Source organism: Andrographis paniculata, unplaced genomic scaffold (assembly GCF_009805555.1).
Source record: "Andrographis paniculata isolate CXL003 unplaced genomic scaffold, ASM980555v1 Contig14END, whole genome shotgun sequence".
Lineage (NCBI taxonomy): Eukaryota > Viridiplantae > Streptophyta > Magnoliopsida > Lamiales > Acanthaceae > Andrographis > Andrographis paniculata.
This window is the reverse complement of record NW_026137424.1, coordinates 2,344,409-2,365,311: the sequence shown is the minus strand read 5'-3', so window position 1 is coordinate 2,365,311 and position 20,903 is coordinate 2,344,409. Positions and strand designations below refer to the sequence as shown.

At 29.9% G+C, this 20,903-nt stretch overlaps 3 protein-coding genes across 7 annotated transcripts; 1 reads left to right on the top strand and 2 right to left on the bottom strand.

Moving 5' to 3' along the window:
- Positions 1-381: 381 nt before the first annotated feature.
- On the top strand, positions 382-8,271 carry LOC127259654 (polygalacturonase-like). Its single transcript, XM_051287144.1, has 8 exons — positions 382-690; positions 1,955-2,095; positions 4,108-4,275; positions 4,788-4,808; positions 5,467-5,756; positions 6,715-6,823; positions 7,095-7,211; positions 7,939-8,271. Exons 1-8 carry the CDS (start codon positions 382-384, stop codon positions 8,155-8,157), a joined length of 1,374 nt encoding a protein of 457 aa, XP_051143101.1. The 3' UTR covers positions 8,158-8,271.
- Positions 8,272-8,406: 135 nt separating this feature from the next.
- On the bottom strand, positions 8,407-12,113 carry LOC127259659 (1,4-dihydroxy-2-naphthoyl-CoA thioesterase 1-like). Of its 4 annotated transcripts, none has more exons than XM_051287159.1 (4): positions 11,957-12,113; positions 10,681-10,927; positions 10,411-10,602; positions 8,407-8,677 (listed from the first exon to the last, which is right to left on the bottom strand). In XM_051287159.1, the coding sequence occupies exons 2-4, from the start codon at positions 10,831-10,833 to the stop codon at positions 8,525-8,527; spliced, it is 498 nt and encodes a 165-aa protein (XP_051143116.1). In that variant the 5' UTR covers positions 10,834-10,927; positions 11,957-12,113; the 3' UTR covers positions 8,407-8,524. The 4 variants fall into 4 exon arrangements, with proteins under 4 accessions (XP_051143116.1, XP_051143123.1, XP_051143141.1 ...); XM_051287166.1 differs by having other exon boundaries at positions 10,681-10,921; XM_051287184.1 differs by lacking the exon at positions 11,957-12,113 and adding an exon at positions 11,896-11,916 and having other exon boundaries at positions 10,681-10,921.
- Positions 12,114-13,994: 1,881 nt separating this feature from the next.
- LOC127258836 (beclin-1-like protein) lies at positions 13,995-19,094 on the bottom strand. 2 transcript variants are annotated; one of them, XM_051285864.1, is made up of 10 exons: positions 18,568-19,094; positions 17,865-18,232; positions 17,601-17,771; positions 17,278-17,402; positions 17,086-17,134; positions 16,782-16,940; positions 16,620-16,705; positions 15,934-16,005; positions 15,249-15,398; positions 13,995-14,391 (listed from the first exon to the last, which is right to left on the bottom strand). In XM_051285864.1, exons 1-10 carry the CDS (start codon positions 18,728-18,730, stop codon positions 14,148-14,150), a joined length of 1,587 nt encoding a protein of 528 aa, XP_051141821.1. In that variant the 5' UTR covers positions 18,731-19,094; the 3' UTR covers positions 13,995-14,147. The 2 variants fall into 2 exon arrangements, with proteins under 2 accessions (XP_051141821.1, XP_051141830.1); XM_051285873.1 differs by having other exon boundaries at positions 18,574-19,094.
- Between the last annotated feature and the right edge of the window lie 1,809 nt (positions 19,095-20,903).

Genomic DNA, 20,903 nt, shown 5'->3' with positions numbered 1-20,903 from the left:
ATGCAAGCATGCAACCAAAAGTCAGCAACTGTTTCTAAACCCCCTTTCGTCCAAATCTTGATTTTCCTCCATACCCTCTTTTCCATTTTATTATTATAGAGTCGTATACAACACCCCCCCTACCCCACCCCACCCCACCCCACCCCAAGCCCCTCTCAAACACAAAATCTACTTCTATAAATACACAACAAAGCATGCAAGACTTTTTCACCCATCCATCATTTCCACACACAAAAAATACATCCCCCCAAAAATTAGGGTTTCATTATCATTTTAATTTAAAACACACACACACATATATATATATATATATATATATAGATCCATCAAAATCATTAATTTCTTTCATTAGGGAAAAGGGTTTTTATTACTTATCAAGTTATGGGGCTTCATAAGCATTTCTTGACATTCTTGATTGTTATTGTTTCTCTAACTTGTTTTAGTACCAACAGCCAGCTTCCAAACAAAATTCCTCCGAATTACATACGAGACGAATATGGTTATGCTTTCGAAGCTTATCCATCGTACTTTACCTCCGACGAGGGTGTTGAATTCGACAATTCATTCGCCATTGATAGTGGAATTTCTCATTTACAAAAGGGAATCGAAGAAGTTAAGGTTTCTCGTAAGAAATCAATCAATGTACTAAACTTTGGAGCTAAAGGTGATGGAAAAACCGATGATACAAAGGTAATGTGTGTATGTACATACATAATATATTTCGGGTATGCTTACTAAAAATGATTGTTTGATAATCGTTTTATAATATTATTACTCGGTTATTAAATAATTCTTCGTAGTACACACCCTTAGAGCATATTTAGTTTTATAAAATTGTGCATTGTCTAGCATCAATATGGTTTTGTTGATGATAATAAAAACATGTGTCTCGCCGAAAAAAAAAATGTTATAGGCAATTTTATAGCAAACTATATAAATATTTTTACAACAAATATTTAAAATATTTTTGTGATCAATTTCGCGGTTAATGTAGAACGTGTTTGTGTGTGTGTACTACAAGCCAATCGTACAATACTATTGTTTTTATGATTAAAATTTTGGTAAGTTACTATTATTTTTTTCGTTTTTTAATAAATAAATGATGCCACATTTGGCGAAATTATTATTGGTTAAAATTGATAGCTCATGAAGATATATCTAATCGAATTAGGGTTTTTTGTATCTTCGATTTGGGAAATTTTATTTTTGAAAAGTTGGAGTGTGTATTAATTTGTGTAATGAAAATGTTGAAGCTACATAAAAAATGAAATTAGCCAATGCATGCAAAATAAACTAATGATTGAATTCGTATTTGCCAGCACTTATTGATTTGTTGTTGTATTTAAATAATAGTTTGATATGATATTTTATAAAAAGATAGATAAAGAAATTGTGTAGTTACATATTAAAAAAGAAAATTGAAAAAAAAGAAAAGAAAAGAATATAACCTATTTTCCCATATATAATTATAATAGCAACTGTGAAACTCGATAGGTTTGGCTGTTGTGTTTTTATAATATAATTTAGAAAAAAATGTTCATTAACTCTCTTATGGTTTCGAAATTCAGTATAATTTTTTTTTTTTACTTTAAAAATTACATGGTGCCCCATATATTTTTAAAAATATTATATGAAACCCCTATATAGTTTTAAAACTCGGATTCTCATTTTATTTTAAAAATTGCATGACCCCTCCTTATACATTATAAAATATTGCATAAAACTCCCGCCATGCAAAAAATAGAGATAAGAAATCATATTCTCATCACACAAGGGAGGTTTTATGACAGTGGTTTCGTACAATATTTTTTAAAGTATAATAAAGGGTACCATATAATTTTTAAAGTATAAGAATATTTTACGCTAAATTTCGAAATTACAGGAAGTTATAAACAATTTTACCTATAATTTTAAAAAAATAAATATTTAATTTGATATATATATATATATGCAGGCATTTGAGAAAGCTTGGGAAGAAAGTTGTGTGTCATCACAAGACATGAATATTATGATTGTGGTGCCACAAAATCATACATTCCTTCTCAATCCCATAACCTTTTCTGGCCCTTGCACCACTTCCCATCTAACATTTCAGGTACATTTATATATATATATATATATATATATGGTATTAAATGATATTATTGTACCGTAGTACATGAAATATGGACGGTTAGTACATAAAGTATAAATTAAAGGATGATGTTCATATTAATAAAATATAAATACAATAATATACTACTCCCTCCGTCCCATATACCGTGTCTGCTACACTGTAAATACGGTATTGTAGGAGGAGTATAATTAGTAGATAATTAAGAATGTATTAGTAAAAATAATTATCCTATAATATAAATAATTATAAATTAAGATTAAGATACCTAATTAGTTTAATTAAAATTAAAAAAAAATAAATTAAAAAGTTTAAATAAAATTAAAGTGTATAATCATTTTCTAAAAAATGAAAGTGACATGGAATGTGGGACGGACAAAAACAGCAATGTGGACATGGTATGTGGGATTGAGGGAGTATAAATTTACAATATATGACAATCGTTTATGCAATATATATTACTATTAATCTTAATACAAAATATTTATTTCGTCCGGCTCTAAGAGTTACATTTACCTTTTGAGTTATTTTACTTAACATTAAAAATATTCTTCTATTTGTATAATTTTTTTTGTACAAATATCATTCAATTAGTATTATAAAATACTAATATTTTTTGTCATTTACCCTTAATTTGTATTACGTTTTGATATAATAATTAATATTCAGTGATGCAAAAAGTAAATAATGTAGCCCTTTAGAGCCGAACGGAGGTAATATATATTTATACAATACACCTGTAAAATATACTTTTTCCGTCCGAATCAAATGTATTCATTTTGCAATTTTTCTTTGTCCAAATCAAAAGTATCCATTTTTTAAGTAAAAATAAGTCTCAACTAAATATCAAAATACTCTTTCTTTTAGTCCCACTAATATCAAGAGTAAAATATATTTTACACTCATCTGTTATACTACACATTTATAAAATATTAATATACCTAAATCTGTGTGCAAAAGTATACATTCTGCGCAGAAAATACATTCAAGGAATACATTATAACAATTTACACAATACTTTTTATAACAATTGAAATTACGTGCTGATAATTCATATTTCATGTATTGATTAGGTCTAATTTTGCTAATTATCCGTAATAAGCACTATAACCATTCTCATAATATATAGTAGTATTATTTTTGTTGAATGGTATCTAATTAATTATTCTATATGTATCAAATCTTTTGTTAGCATTATTTTAAGTTTAGAATGTTATGAAATTTTTTCAGTTTTCTTTCATTTATACTCAATTCTTTTAGTTTTTACCTTTCTTAATACAATTTATAAAATTATTTCAAAAAAATTATCAAAATTATACTATTTAAAAAAAAACCATGATCAAAGTAAATGTAACAAAAATTTTAAAACGGAGTATAATAGTATATTTTTAAATTTAATGTCAATTAAGATTGGGACAGATTAATGTAATTTTGTTTGTTAGGCTTAATAATACTTCCCCCGTCCCATAACAAAGTATCCATTTTTCCATTTTCGTCCGTCTCATAACAAAGTATTCATTTCCTTTTTTAGTAATTGTACTATCTACCTAACATTACAAATACCCTTATAATTTATAATATATTACACAAATATTATTACATTTATATTACACATACTAATAAGGTTATTTTAGTCATTTCTATTTTATTCCTACTATATCCCAATATAATACTAATATTTCTAAAACTACGTTTGAAAAAAAAAAAAAAAAAAAAGCAAATGTATATTTACTTATGGAATTGAGGAAGTATATGTTGTCAATAGCCATAATATTTTTTTTATGATTATGAAACTTCTAGACTCGGTTTATTTTGATTTTGATTTTTATTTTTTAACTATACAATTTCTATATGTTTTCTTTTAAAACAAAATAAAATTATTGGATTATGATGTTTTGAGGACATTTTTGGAAAAAAATAATATGCATCATACATAAAAATATTTGAAATAATTGAAAATTGATTTTACGACGACATTTTAAAATTGTTTGCAGATTGACGGAGTTGTCTTAGCATCGAACGATCGTTCCAAATACAAAAAAGACATGAGGCATTGGCTTCTTTTTGATAATATCCGAAATTTGGTTGTCAAAGGCAGCGGGAGCTTTGATGGGAATGGTGATATATGGTGGCAAAATTCTTGCAAAATAAATGAATCTAAGGTTATATATGTCGATTAATTCTAGATATTTTTTTGTATGATTGGGTCCTTTTTTTTCATTTTTTCTAATATTTAATTTATAGTTTTTCTTCTAAAAAACATCTGTTTTTAATTTCAAAATATTATATTCAATATTTATTTTTATCAAAATAATACATCTGTAATGAAAAAAAAAAAAATAGAAAACACTTTTTTTTTCTTTTTATGAAAAAGTATCAAATTACACACATGAATGTTTGAACAAAATCTTGATATTAATTTACGTTCAATATTAGTTTTTTCATGCAAAATAAAAATTAAATTAACTTACTGTTTCATTTTTTTAAAAAAAAATTAATAAAAATAAAAATATAAAGGAATACATTCAATATTTTTTAGGTGAAAGGGATTTTAAATATAATATTTTTAATAAATTATAATAAAGTGTAATAATATATACACAGAATAAATATGCTGAGTTTTAACTAACTATTTTTTTTTTTTTTTTTTTTATCGACATATGTCGCATTGCAGCCATGCGTGAAGGCTCCAACGGTACATATATTTATTTACCTCAATTTATATCCATTACTAATATTATTTACCACATAAATAATATATTCTCCGTCCACTATTAAATTTTTTTTTTCATTTTTGTCTATCTAAATAAAAAGTTATCATCTTTTTTAAAAGTAATTTTTAATTAAATACTAAAATATTCCTACTTTTTACTTCTCATATTAATTTTTAAGAGTAAAATAAATATTATATTACTTTATTACACTATATATATAATACTAATTTACCTTGATCCACGTACAACAATTAAACTATAAATTTACTACCGGACGGAGATAATATTTATTTTTTTCTTAATCAGCATAAGTAAATAATTTAAAGACAATTATTTCATCCTAAATACATAGGGGATCCTCAGCATCACCCCTCGTTGTCCACTCTCAACATCATCATACACTTATGTATAGATACATGGGTATCTGACTTTATAGATACACACCCATGTATCTATACAACTTTATAGATACACATTTATGTATCTATACATGGGTATGTGTGGGGCGGGAAGGGATGATGCTGAGAATTTCCTCCCTAACTATATATATATATATTAGTATTTTTTTTATAACTTTGGAATTTTTTCTTTTATTTTTTTTTTATCGGAAACTTTGGAATTATTTTTTTGATATTACAGGCTGTGACATTCTACAAGTGTACGAAGTTGAGAGTAAAGGATATTGCTGTACAAAATGCGCAACAAATTCATATGTCGATCGAGCAATGCAACAATGTTGAGATAACCAACGTTAAGGTGAATGCACCCGAAAAAAGTCCAAACACGGACGGGATCCATGTCACGGCTACTCACAACCTTAATATCCGCAAATGCGTAATAAGCACGGGCGACGACTGTATTTCCATCGTAGATGGATCAAAGAAGATCCGAGCCACTGATATTACTTGTGGGCCGGGCCATGGGATCAGGTTCGAGTCGAATTCATAACCCTTAATTTAAATTTACATATAAATTTGAAATTTTAATATTAAAAGGTACTTAATTATTGAATGTGTTTCGAACTATTTTTATATTAAGTTTCTATTTATTTAAAATTTAAGCTTGATATATTATTATATCAATAATTAATATTAAATAGTATACGATACCAAAGATCCCTTTAGACGAAAATATTCAAAATGATTGTAAATTAATTTGTACCAAAATTCTAAAAAAGTATGTAAATATATGGAGTGAATAGCGTTCATTTTTTCATAATTAAATAAATCAGTTTACTATACTTTTTTTTCCCAAAAATGTCAAAATCAAATAGCATGTATATAAGTTGTGTGTGCTTCTAAATTTATTATGTAACTTTTACTCATCTTTATAGAAGTATATGGAGTATTTTTTAAAACAAAATATTACATCCAATTATTATGCAAATATAGAATACAAATACAAAATTAAAGTAGAATAAAGAGAGTCTGTGTACTGATTAATTATTGCAGGAATGTATATAATTTATGCAACTTATTATTATTATTATTATTATTATTATTATTATTAATAGGATTAGGCAAACAAATCAAATTAAACGAACTGAATCGAACCGAGTTTTCGGTTAATCGATCAAATTCAGTTCGAATATAAATACTGAATATTTGATATTTGTTCTTCGGTTTGGTTTCGGTTCGAATATTTGAAATATTTTTACTTAATTAGAATTTTAATTATTTTTTAATATATATCTTTTAATTTCGGTTCGGTTTGAATTATGTGCAAATATTTTTTGTCAACCGAAATTTTCGATTCAGATATGGTTCGCGATTTCATATATTTGTTCGGTTCAGTTCGGATATCAAATAGTTGCATATTTGCAAATACTCGAACCGTGCGCTCCCTTCATTATTATTTATTTATTTGGGATTGGATTGGCAAATGCAGCATTGGAAGCTTAGGTTCAGGAAACTCGGAAGAGTACGTGTCAGATGTTGTGGTTAACAGAGCAAAGCTTTCTGGAACCACTAATGGTGTCCGAATTAAGACATGGCAGGTTGGCGTTTACTAATACTACTAAAACATTTATTTATTATAATTAAATTATAAAGAATAAAATAATATAATATAATAGAATATAATTAAATTATAAAGAATAAAATAATATAATATAATATAAAATATAATTAAATTATAAAGAATAAAATAATATAATATAATATAAAATATAATTAAATTATAAAGAATAAAATAATATAATATTATATAGAATATAATTAAATTATAAAGAATAAAATAATAAAATATAATATAGAATAATATTGCAGGGTGGATCAGGAAGTGCAAGTAACATCAAATTCCAGAATATTCAGATGCAGAATGTGCATAATCCTATCATTATTGACCAACAATACTGTGATCAAGATCAACCCTGCAAACAACAGGTCATTTTTATATTCTCGCTTCAATTATTTTATTATGCCATTTTTTTAGTTGAGGTTAATCTCACTTTTCTTATTTAAATATGATATTTTTAATAATAATAATAATAATAAAATAATAATAATAATAATAATAATATACTTTTATAAAATAAGTGTTTTTTTTTTTTTTAAGTCTAGTTCTATCTTCAATGATTCATTAAATTTTTTCCCAAAACCATTCAATTAAATACTTTCGTCCGTTATAATTTGAATATTAATTATTATATCAAAACATAATACAAATTAAAAAAAAATTGCAAAAATATATTTTTAATGTTAAATAGGATCATTAGAGGCGGAAGAATGAAGTATATATTTTTCATGTAATCTATCGCACAATCTTTCGTACAAAACCTATTAAATTAGTATCGAATCAAATATTATTTTAATTTACATTTTTATTATTCATAAATTTTAAACTCAAATCTAAAAAGGCCTAAGTCCTATTTCCATTTATACCAAATATCTCTTACACAATTCTTAATACTACGCACCTATTTATTTTTTACTAGTTGATCTTTAAATATTAATTTTTCACTCACATCGTTGACTCACTCTTATATTTTTCAAAATATTTTTACTTTATATCACAATCAATCAATATAACGAACACAGACTTCATGGACAGTAAATATAAAATCAGTAACTAAAAACCAGATTTAACTTACCACCGAGATGTCTCTCACAGAGTTCGGCAGTCCAAGTGAAGAACATCGTGTACAAAAACATCGAGGGGATGAGTGCGGCGAATCCGTCGATAAAATTCGACTGCAGCAAGAGCTATCCATGCCATGGAATTCTCCTGCAAAATGTGAATTTGCCCGTCGTAAATAACACAAAACCAGAAGCTCTCTGCAACAACGTAAACTTGAAGACGATAGGAAATGTTACCCCTAATTGTCCTTGAAAAAAAAAAACTCAAAATCAAAACTTACTGTGTAAATACTCGAATGTGTCAATAGGCGTAAATAAAGTGCAGCAAATACTAATGTACATACTAGGCAGTAAAAGTTTATGTAAAATATTGCACTTCATGAATAAAATGTAGAGAAAAATGTTACCTCCAGGCTGCGTCGAGGAGTTTGATCCATCTGTCGCTTAGAACGCTTAGAACAGCAACGATGATGTAATAATCCATATGTTAAAGCAAATAGAATAAAACAACATAGAGATAAAATATTATTTTGGCGAAGTTGAAAACAAGTAGTTCGATCCATTTATAACGGTACTAACAATAAACTGTATATTCGAGAGTATAGGAGAGTCGAAACATGCTATAATTTGGAATACTTTTGGTAGATTTGAGCGACGCCCTTGGCGGATTCGGGGGTGGGCAAGTTAGAGACGGCAGTGAGTCTTCCCGACGAGATCATTTCTTGCTTCTCAGACGTGGATGGGTCGAGCTTCCAGATCCGGACATCCCACACCTACACATAATCATAATTTGAAAATTCTTAATTCAAGCGAGCGGAGATCTATATACCGAGATACTTTTAGAACTTTTAACACTTCATTAACAACAACATTTTCAAAAAAGTTACATGGGTGTGTTCTTATATCAAACTTCACAAAACTTTTACTATTCATCAAATTTTTTCCCTTCTATTGGTTGACTCCTGTTTGTAGATAGATAAATTAATGATGCGTCGGTTATTTATATCATCTAACACCTTCAAAAACATCAAATCAAACACCTATTTTTTATTTTTTAAATTATACTAAAAATCAATTTTTGATTCACTCTCTATTTATATCACATCATACAACTATTCAAATTCAAAATTTTTACTATTCAAATCCCAAATCAAAATCTTAACCCCCAAACAAACACTTTCCAAATATATTTTTCCTCACAAAACGTCATATCAAATATTCTAAATTTTTACTATTTTCAAAATTTTCCGAAAGTTAAAAGCGTTTACATAAATGGACCCCGGGTTTTTTATCCAAGCGAGCAAGGATGTGTTTACGTAGACATTTTTTAAAACTTTGACACTTCATCAATATTAACTTTTTTGGAAAAATATTATCAAATAACTATGTTCTTTCGCAAAAACATCACATCAAGTAACTATTGTAATAAAAAAAATTCGAAAACTTTAGAAACCTCTATGTAGATGGAGCCCAGACGAACCCCTGCTATTGTATAACCACAACAAGTTCGCTCATCGAGCATCGAAAAAACATACTATTAAAGGAATAGGTAGTGTAAAAACTTCATCATGGAGCTTCATTTTTCGACAAAGATACTATAAAAGGAATTGGCTGTACGGACTTGCTATGATTGGCTGGTATAGCCTCGGCATAAATGTAATCGACAAACTTACTATTTTGAAAATTGTGATATTATTTATCAATGATAATTGTTTTTAAATACATCTATCGAATAACTATTTTCTCTTACAGAATATCATATAAGAAACCTTTTACTCCCTCCGCCCACCAAATCTATGCATGTTGTCCTTTTTTGTTTGTCTAAAAAAAATATAGGTTTTCCATATAACAAATAATTTTTATACTCCTTAATTTATACCCTATCATATTACATTATTTACAAAAATGTCACAACTACTTACACCGTCAATTTATAAAAAAAAATTCTCACTTTATTAACTCATTCATATATTTCTCAAAATACCTTTATTTTATGTCACAATCAATCAATATAATATTCACTCCGTCCATTTTAAAAATATACATTTACTTTTGATGCGAAATTTAGAAATAATAGTATCTTAATTGTAATGTAAAGATAATTTTGCTCTTGTTGAAAAGAAATGATATGATGGTGAAGTAAGGACATTTCTAGAAAAAAAAAAGTAGAGTCCATAGTTACTATAAAAAAATAATAATAATTACTTTATAATTGAACAATCTAAAATAGAAATATTTATATTTTGTGAGTTTTTATACTCATTAAAGTTCATATCTAATCCAAATGAGCATGCATTTAGTTGACGGAGGGAGTACCATTTTAAAAAATTTTCAAAACTTCTACATAAACAAAGTGAAGCACAGGTTTTTCGCCCCTGCATTGTATCCTCACAACAAGTCACTTACCAAGCATCGAAAAAACATACTATTAGAGGAATAGGTACTGTAAAAACTTCATCTTGGAGCTTCATCTTAACTTCGACAAACATGCTATAAAAGGAATTACCTGTACGGACTTGCTACGAGTGGCTGGTGTAGCCTCGGCGTAAATGTAGTCGCCGGCCTGTGCGCTTTTCAGATGATGAATGCTGAGGTGTATACCGGCTATCCTTTTATACCCAGAAGCAACGTAAGCTCCCATGCTCGCTAAAGCCTCAGCTATCAGTGCCGACACACCTCCATGGAGCTTATTGAACGGCTGACAATCGCCAAGAATTGAAATAGTCAATCCCCAATTATGCAAATCGAAAATTAACAGACAGACACCACGGCACACCTGACAGCACTCGGTAGTGATCAGTAGGTGTCCAGAAACTTTCTCAGGCGAAAGTTTGTCGACTTTAAAGCCAATTGTGTGAAGAGGAGCATCCAATAACTCTGTCTTCGATGGCGATTCTGAACTTCCTGCAGAATGTGGTAGTTGGCTCATCCTTACGATCGAGTTTAATGCTGTCGAAAGAATCTAGCTAGGTTTTGTCCGTAAATTAGAATGTGCGGAGCTCAGATGCAATGATCAACTGCAACTAAACGACAATTGGTTAAGTAACAGAACACGTTGAAGAAAGACATGAAATTCTGAAAGGATAAACTGCAATTTCAATTTTCCGAAAAACAAAACTAAAGAACACAAAAATAAGAAAAATAAAATAATGTTTTGGATCTAAGAAACATAACTAAAACTTGATTCTTTGTGTGTATGCATTTGGTCTCCCCTTCTTTTATGTGTTTGTTTCAATTTTATATCAATTATTCACCAAACACATTCCCCGTCCGTGTATTAATTTAATATAAATTCAAGTTTAATTTTCAACGAGGCTAACCAAAAGTATCATCATATTTTGAAATTTCAGCAACCCTGAGTTCGAATAACAATCTCTTGTAAATGCTTAATAATTAGTAAGAAAAAGTTCCAATTTTTACTCAAATGTTTAACAAATATCAGCAAAAAATGACCAGAAACCTAATGTATAAAACCTGAAAAATCAACGAACTTAAGAACACAAATTATTCTATACTGACGCACCAGAATAACCCTAATTTTCATTTTATGTATGTATGCAAATAGATAGATCTACGATGTTTGTTCGTAGTAAGTTGCAGAGCAGATTCTAACTTAGTGGCTTTTGCACGGTCTCCTGGAGATGGAAATTACTCAACTACCAAACAAGACCTCAGAATCTTCAAGAAAGACGATGAATTAAATAACAGAATTCTTCGAGTGTGCAAAGAACAACCAATCAAACAGACAAAACATCAGTCAAAACAAAGCATCTTCCCCAATTTCAGGGCAATTTTAGGGTTTGAATGCCAGAATTATGCGAAAAATTAAATTTTAAAAAAAATAAAATCACAAACTGAAAAGACAAATAGCTCACGAATCTCATTCCAGATTCAGGCATTAATCCGAAAATCCGAATGGAGAAATCGAGGCAAACTGCGCGTTCTTATAAACTAATCAAATTCGAGAACAAAATCCTCAAGCATTACCTACCAGTCAAAAAATTCCAAACTTTTGAAACGAAAACAACTGTGAATACGCAAATCAATCCAACCTGAAAACAGAGCGCATCTTTTTCTTAGATTCGACATTCGTCCACGAGAAAATGGTCAGTGGATTGCAATCACAGAATCACCGACACACTCTCTGTCTTCCTCTCTCATATGCAATGAGAATAACGTGGATATTTATTTATGTTGCCATTTTTACAAATGGCGGCCATGGCCAGAATAATTGAAGTTGCACAGTTGGATCACGTGGGCTTAGCGGCACAATTCAGACTCCCAAATCCCAATAGGGTTATCCTTTCACTCATAAATTATTTTATTTTAACATTTTTTAGGTAGGGTTTGTAATTTTGATTAGTTCATAGCTTTGCTCTTTTTCTACTTTTTTTTTTACTCGTTTTTCAAAAAAAATATTAATACATTATTGATATTCATTATTTTTATATTATCAATGTAATTTTCTATATTTTACGTAAAAAAAAAAAATTCAACAATTTTACAAAACTAATACTCTTTCCGTCTCAGTTAGGTCTAATTACAAAGTAAATATTTTATTAAATACTTTATTTTTTTAACAAATACTTTTACTTTATATTACATTGTTACTTTTACACAAGAAAACAAGGACAAAAATGTTAATACATTACTTTTAACTATCTCACTATAATTTAAAATTTATTATTTATTAAATCTTGTGCCAGAAGTAAATGTGTACATTGTAAATGGACCGAAAAAGTATTTTATGCTTCTTCCATCGTTGTTGTTTTCATTTGTCTAACTTAAAGTATTTTTTTCATTTCCATTTAATTTGTCTACTTTAGCTTATATATACGAAATTTTAACTTAATTTGTTTACTTTAGTTTACGAAGTTTTAGATATTGCGTAAGTAGCTAGCAAATAATTAAAAAATATATTAGTAAAAATAATTGTAATATAATAAAAATAATTATAGATTAAAATTTTAAAAGTTTAAATAGTTTGATTAAAATAAAAAAAATTATAAATTATGAAATTTAAAATATGATTAAAGTGTATAATTATATTTTAAAAAAATGACAAATTATATTAGCCGAACAAAAGTAGAAAGAATGCAAAAATTAAATAAGATCGACAAGTAATTTTTTTAGTGAAATTTTTAATTAAATACCAAAATATATTTTGCTTTATTGTCCTTGATTTTTAATCGCTCTAATGTCAAAGATAAAACAAATTTTACACAACCCTAGTACATTATATATTTATAAAAGCAATTAAATTAATATATTTACTCTTTCACTTTGACTGAGAAATTATTAAATATGATGAATTATAAATTATATTTGGAATTGAATGTATATAGGGTTTGGATGATGTGTTTTTAAGCCAAGTAATTAGTTTGTAATATAAAAAAATAATATTTTTTTATTGAATTATTAATTCTTTGTGAATGAACAAATATATACTTATATATATATATATATATTATATTAATGTATATTTATATCAGTTATTTTAATAATATTTATGAAAAATTATTTAAATGAAAAATATGCCAAGATAATTGACATTTATTTTAGTGACATACTATTTAAGAAAATAATATTTAATTAATTAATAATAGTAAGTTACGATATTATTTTATTATTTTTTTATATAATTAATAAATTTAATATTTAAACATTTTAAAAATTACTATATGAGTATATGTAATATGAATATTGTCTATGTCCCAGGCTCCCATAACCGTACTTTTTACAACATTAAAAATATTATTACAACTTACAACATATTACATAAATATTATTGCCTTTATATCATACAATAAGGTTATTTTAGTTTTTTCTACTTTATTCATACCACATCACAATATAATATAATATTTCTAAAACTCTTGTGCAAAAAATAAATAGATACATAGTTAAGGGAAAGAAAATATTAAAAATATTCTTGATATAATAAATAATATTAAAAAAAAAAAAAAACACAAAAAAAAATAAATGGATTCTTTGTAAAACAAAGGAGTATCACGAATGAGTAAAATATGGCATTGGAAGACAACAATTTCAGTACTAACTAAATAACTATTGTAAGCAAGCAGTAGCACATTGACGACAACACAAGTCTTTCTTCATTAACTCTCCAATTTTTATTACATAAAACATTCCCTTGAATTAGATGCCTAATCCCACACAACTTATATATAAACACCTTTTGTATCCTACCAGAAATTCAAATATATATAATTAAAATTAAACAATTCAAGACCGTAGTACCTTAGGATCAGTCGGGCGTTTGCCGTTATAGAGCAAGGCTGAGCCGGGGGCTTCGGAATGGGAAGAGGCGGCAGCAGTGGCAGTGAGAGGCTGGAAGTTTGTGTTCCCGACGAACCAGTAGAGTGCCCATTTCAGATTACACAGAGTGTACTTTAGAGCTTTCGTCCAATTCTCCGGTTTATTGAAGCTCTGTGTGATCGAGTAACTTTCTACTTTGTCATTCTCTATCCTGCAAATGTCGATCAAAAGGGTGTGTTTATTTGGAGGATTTTCCCAAATTTTCACTATTTATCACATTTTTCTATCATAAAAATATCAAATCAAATACTTATTTTCTATTTTTTTTATATTATACTAAAAAAAAAAACTTTTACATTCAAAATATCACATCGTCTATTTATATCACATCAGACAATTATTTCAATTCAAACTTTTTACTATTCAAATTCGAATTCAAAATCCAAACCCCCCAACCAAACACACCCTAAAAAGAAATGTATCCACATAATACAAATATAGAACCACACAATTGTCTTCAGATGGATAACACATTATCGATGTTACCTGGAGATGGTTCTTTCTTGCGTTTTATGAAATTGAGTCGAAATGTAATTGGTGAAGTAGCAATTTGAAGAATGATAACACGATTAAATACTCCCTCCGTCGTAAGGTTTTGTGTTCAAATACGTGGATACACATTTTAATGACAATGGATAATAATGGTTACTTTTTGCATTTTATAGCAAAAATATAAGTTGTATTCTTTTGTGGATTTTACTAAATGTTTTTACTATTCATATTCTTTTCTCTTTTAAAAAATATCACATCAAACAATTACTTTTCTTTTTTCATATTATACTACAAATTTATTTTACATTCAAAATATCACATCTAACTTTTATTTATATCACATCAAACAACTATTCAAATTCAACTTTTTACTATTCAGAAATCCAAACCCAAAAACTAAAACCTAATTGATTTTTTACTAGAGTGAGAAATAAAAATATTTTTTATAACTTAAACATGAAAAATGAGCATAAATTTGAATGACAAATAACTAATCATGCAAGTATTTCCACCTACTTGTATGGAAGTTTGAAGCATTTCTCGGGAGGAATGTTGTTTTCTTTGTCCTTCGAGTTTGCAAACTCTGCAAACTCCTTGAGGCAGGTCAAGAATAATGTCATAGCTTTATCGTAACGAGTGCTCCAAAATACATTGACAGGGCCGAAGCTGATAAGAACACAAGGCATGTTAATGTGCAAGCAGTGAACTAATTAATTTGTATGACTAATGGGAAATGGATCGAAATAGGACAGTAAAAAGGAACACGCGATGTTGGTAGACTGATACCCGTAGAAAATGAAACCTTAATTTTTGGCATATAAAAATAACACAAAATGATTTAATAATGCCAATTCATTAATTCAAAATCAAAAGAGGTTTATAGGCCATCGAATGTACGACCAAGGGGAGATGGATCAAAACTAGGTCAATAAAAAGATGCACACGATCTTGTTAGAGTGATACACGTAGAAAATGAAACTAAATCTTCGGCATTTAAAAGTAACACAAAATGATCTAATAATGCCAATTCATTCATTCAAAATCAAGAGGTTTAAAGGCCATCGAATATCTTTCCATCGAATTTTGAAAGTACGCAAACATTTAATTTTCATCCTATCGTCGCTCAAGTAACCCGCCCATTTATGTAGCATTGCCATTTAATGCCAAATCCGGATGAGCAGCAGTATGTATTAAAACTTACAGTTCATAGGTATTGTTGTTGCCATCCATTATTCGAGGGTAGCTCCCCATGGGAAGAATTTTAATTCGATATCTGGAGCTAAAATTAAGGCGTAGAAGCTTAAAAGGATAGGGAAACATTGTAAATTCAATTTTATTCAGATCTGGACTTCTGAATAATGTTAAACGATACACATGCTCTAACAAATTCCATAATGTGACACACACCAAGTCGAAAATCAACTGACGAAAAGAAGATTAGTAGCCCAAAAGAGGAAAGCACCAAAACAAATAGAGTAAAGATACACCCAACCACACCATGGAAGAGTATCATACAAATGGTAATAATGCTCCCTCTGTTCGCCAAAATTATGTCAGTTTTCTTTTTTTTTGATTGTCAACTAAACTTATACATAGTCTATTCATAGCACAAAAGTTTATCCACTCATAATTTTATCTCTCTTACTTTAACCAATGACAATCATTTTGATATATTTTTTCTAGTTGTCTCATTATTTTTTATATCAAACTTCTTAACAAATTTCCCATGATACTTCAATTTTATTTTTTACTTACCCTACTTTTATATTAAAATATTATTTTTTTTAGCCTTCATGCTCAAACAAACCCACATAATTTTTCCGGAAAGAGGGCCTACAAAGTGAGTTTAAAGATAGCTTAGAGAACTTTTAATTAACGAAAGGATACAGGAACTTCGGCCGGAAGTATTGAGCCATTGTATGGAGGAGAAGGCAAGCCTGCCCCCAGGCTGCATTTATTTCATCCCACTCAACCTGCAAAATCAAATAGAGAGCAATGGGGGAAAAAAATCCCCGAAAATAAGAATGCCACAGCTGTAAATATATATACCTGAACTTTAGGCAGTCTTCCAAGACGAAAGCTATTGATAGTTCCAAACTCTCCATCGTACCAAATAGGAAAAGCATCATTCAGCACATTAGTTCGCTTCAACAACTCTAAATGAGCTTGTGAGACTTCAACTTTGGCTAGAATTGCATCCCGCTCTTCCTATTGACCACATATTTGTAGTTTAATAATGTTAGTAATTATCGCCAAGATCAACTACAATCGAGTGATATAATATCTCTAAAAGAGCTTGTGGGCCCTGGCTTAGAATAATCAAGATGTAAAAAGAAGTTTAGCCATAAAAAACCTGATGCGAGCTCAACTGAAACTGGAAATTATTGAACTCCTGCCAGTAACTGAGGAAGACAATACTAGGAATTAGATCAACGACAAGAATGATTTTTGAACTGAACCATAAGTTAAGGAACAACTAAAACTTACATATTTCCAATCGGGAACACTAAAATACACCATTCAAAACTTATATGAAGAAACTTACCGTTCTTCTAACTCTTTAAATCGACTAGATTTTAACTCCAGCTCCTTCATTTCAGCAGTAACTTCTGCAAATTGTTTCTCTGTTTCTGCAATTGATGCTTCAAGTTTCCGTTCTTCTTCTTCTATCTTCCAGGGCAACCAAATACAGTTAGCAATATTTGGATTTCAGGACAATTAGTGTTCACAGTAAAATCAAAGAGGAAAACTGCAATGTGATTATACATGTATAAACACATACACATACATCTTTGACATGTTAAGTCCTAAGCCCTCAGCAAAAGCACCCGACAAATAAATGTTTGTATGAAATTGTAAAATAAGCACCTTCAATTTTTCCTTAAGAAACTCTGCTTCACTTAGTACAACTTTTGTTTCCCCTTCTAAGCGTTTAAGACAAGCTTCATACGCTTCTATGTCCCTATTCACATCTTCAACCTCCTTATCAAGTTTATCCGACAAAACTCGCATGCACTCAAGACACAAAGGATGCTCCACCTGCAGAAAATATCATATCGGAAAAGAAATTGTAAAATTTGCAGTGTATGTATCAGTGTTGAATCGAAAATTCCATAGGCGTAAATGAAGTACCTCAGTTTGAGTGGTAGCAATATTGAACGCACGACTTAGGACTGTTATAGCAGAGTGAAAGCCTGAGTTGTGTGGCTGAGTGGGAACTTTGCTAGGCTCGCTTTCCGGTGACGGATGATTGCTGCCACTGGCAGCAGCTCCAGGTTCACTTTTGTATACCGAAGCAGCTGGTGGAGGTAATACAACAAAAGACTCGTCTATTGCCTTTCCAGTTTGAGAAGTCTCGGATTGCATAGCTACACCACCTCGAGGTCGTGGAGAAGCTCCCGGAGTATTGTTCCTTTGTTTAGGTAGTACAACGAATGAATGGTCCATCCGTGTTGATCCTACGACGCTACCAGTTCCAATGATTGAAGAACCTTGCATCCCTGCATAAGTATCATTCCTAAGATTTATGCAAACAAAACAATGGTTCTAGGGTGCTGAAGCTTCCACATTCTCATGTTCTACATCTTTAAGGCAATTAGCAAAACCTAATAGCAAACAAATTGGTATATTTGCATGTAATGGATTGAAGTAGAAGAGTGTTTGCTCTCTAATTCAAACTTATGCAAAATCTTGAATATGTATCGATCAAAATTCCTAATATAGCACAAAAGAAGAATAAATGGAAAAGATAAGAGTGCTCTCTTAGGGCAGTATAAAATTCATCTTCTTGATTCATGGAACAGGAAGAAATTTTCAATTGATTCTATAATCTAACCTTGACCTGAGGCGAGAAATTTATCAGCGTGAGAATCAAATCCGGCAACAGAGACGGTTTGGTGACAATTCTGGCAGAGGAAGCGCGGTAGATTAGGGTCGGGCGGCAGGATTGGGGGACCAACCCTATCGGGAAAATTGGCGCTGCTACTATTTTTCTTCATCTTCTCTTCTGACGTTTCGATTGAAGAAATATTTTGAGCTCCGGCAAGTAAGTCAATCCGATCCAATGGGAAGAAACAGAACAGCGTCGGCGAGGAACGGGATGACGAAGACGCAGGCGACAGAAAAAGTGAGGGAAGAGGAAGACAACTACGGTCGAGAAAAGCAAAGGGAAAAGGAAGACAAAAACGAAAGAAGACACAGGTGAATAAGCAGACCAAGACAGCGGCGCTGTCGATCGGGGAAGCCAAACACGACGGCGAAGAAGGCGGAGGCAACGAGGAAGACGACGGCGATGAAGCCGGAGACGACGATGAAACACGATTAGGGTTTATTTTGCAAATTTTTTATATTTATATTTTAATTTAAATTATATATGGTTTTTTAAAAAAGAGAATTTTAAATATTCCTCCATCCCGGATATCATCTTCTATATTTATCGGTCTAAAAAAAAATATTCCGTCTTTCCCTTTGAAAGTTACTGTTTTTCTTTGTCATTCCCTTGCTATTTTTTAATTTAATAATTATATTATTTATTTAACATAATAAATATCGTATTTTTGTCTTTTTTTTATTATAATATAATATAATACTAATATTTAAAAATTTAAGTGCAAAAAACAAATGTTACCATTCAAAGGACAGAGTGAGTATCATTTTTTAATTTAGGGTGTGTTTGTTTGGAGGATTGGATTTAAATCCAACTATTCATCCAATTTTTTCATCTCAAAAACGTCAAATCAAACACCTATTTTTCATTTTTTTTATATTATACTAAAAATCAATTTTATATTTGTTGAGCAAAAAAAACGATTGATAGGTTTTCGAGAATGAGCCTAGGTTAAGGAGTGGTGTAAAGTTTAATGGGCTTGTTAATGGTAGTAGGATTTCAAAAAGAAAGCCCGAATATAAGTTCGGACGCTGTTAAAGGAAAAGACTTCCTCGGGAGAAGGCAGAGACCAGGTGAATAAGGTCGGACACGGAGCTCATGAGGTCGGGCGTGATCAGGTCGGGCATGGAGGTCGGACGTGATCAGGTCGGGCACGAAAGTCGGACATGATTAGGTCGGGTGTTAAAATCGGACGCTGTAAGGTCGTGCATAAAGGTCGAACGTGATAAGGTCGGGCACTGAGGTCGGGCGTGATCAGGTCGGACACGGAGGTCGGACGTGATCAGGTCGTGTGTTAAGATCGGACGCGGTAAGATCGGGCACAAAGGTCGGACGTGATAAGGTCGGACACTGAGGTCAGACGTGAGTAAGTCGGGCTCAGAAGTCGGGCGTGGTAAGGTCGAGCAAGGAGATCGGACATGATAAGGTCGGGAACTGATGTCAGATGTGATTAGGTCAGGTACGAAGGTCGGATGTGATAAGGTTGAGCGAAGCGAAGTCAGGCAAGTCGGGAGGTCAAACAAGTCAGTTGAGTGTTGTAATTGGTGAGAACGGTTGGTGAGTCGGTTAACACACGTGCAACAGAAGAGAACCTGGTGGGCGGTTTGACAGCGGTTGCTGTAATCGATCAGACGGCGGTTCAAACCGTTTCTTTAGGAGTTATTTAAGGATTCGGGTCTGTTTCTAGTATGTAGTTTTATTTTCTTATTTTATTTATGTATCCTACAGTGTTTAGATATTCCTAATCTCATGTACTAATTATATCAAATTCGAAGATAATTTCCTATTTTCGGAGTTTACTTTTTATTGTTGAAAAATTGCATCAACAACATTCAAATTCAAATTTTTTACTATTCAAATCCTAATCTAAAATCCAAGCCCCAAACAAACACACCCTAATAACTTTCAATATACACAAATATCATTATTTTTTTATCGCATAATATATTAAAGGCAATTTTATCTTTTTAATTATAAACCAATATAATATTAATATTAAAAAATTTTACTTGCAAAAAATAAATATTGCTCTTTTTGCAGGGACGGAGGTAATAGTAAACCTTTTGTTTTTGTTTTTGTTTTTTATTTTTTGTTTTTTTATTTTTAATTAAGAAACATGAATATATTATTGTAAAGTGATGATAGTAATTAAAAGTATTTTTGGAATTTTAATAAAAATTAAAATACCCTGTGAAATAATATAATAAAATTAGTTATATTTATTGTAAATAAATATTAAATGATGAATAATTGATTTTTTTATAATAATAGTTAGTAACGAGATA

What these genes read in the sequence shown, in the direction of transcription:
- LOC127259654 (XM_051287144.1), top strand. Translation starts at nt 382, where the DNA reads ATGGGGCTTCATAAGCATTTCTTGACATTCTTGATTGTTATTGTTTCT. An exon ending in GCAAAATAAATGAATCTAAG is followed by an intron (nt 4,276 to 4,787) that starts GTTATATATGTC and finishes GTCGCATTGCAG; the next exon opens with CCATGCGTGAAGGCTCCAAC. An exon ending in ATCAACCCTGCAAACAACAG is followed by an intron (nt 7,212 to 7,938) that starts GTCATTTTTATA and finishes TGTCTCTCACAG; the next exon opens with AGTTCGGCAGTCCAAGTGAA.
- LOC127259659 (XM_051287159.1), bottom strand. Translation starts at nt 10,833, where the DNA reads ATGAGCCAACTACCACATTCTGCAGGAAGTTCAGAATCGCCATCGAAG. An exon ending in TCACTACCGAGTGCTGTCAG is followed by an intron (nt 10,603 to 10,680) that starts GTGTGCCGTGGT and finishes GGCGATTGTCAG; the next exon opens with CCGTTCAATAAGCTCCATGG. An exon ending in CTCGTAGCAAGTCCGTACAG is followed by an intron (nt 8,678 to 10,410) that starts GTAATTCCTTTT and finishes GATTATGTGTAG; the next exon opens with GTGTGGGATGTCCGGATCTG.
- LOC127258836 (XM_051285864.1), bottom strand. Translation starts at nt 18,730, where the DNA reads ATGAAGAAAAATAGTAGCAGCGCCAATTTTCCCGATAGGGTTGGTCCC. An exon ending in TTTAAAGAGTTAGAAGAACG is followed by an intron (nt 17,135 to 17,277) that starts GTAAGTTTCTTC and finishes TGTCTTCCTCAG; the next exon opens with TTACTGGCAGGAGTTCAATA. An exon ending in TACTTCCGGCCGAAGTTCCT is followed by an intron (nt 16,006 to 16,619) that starts GTATCCTTTCGT and finishes TTTTAGCTCCAG; the next exon opens with ATATCGAATTAAAATTCTTC.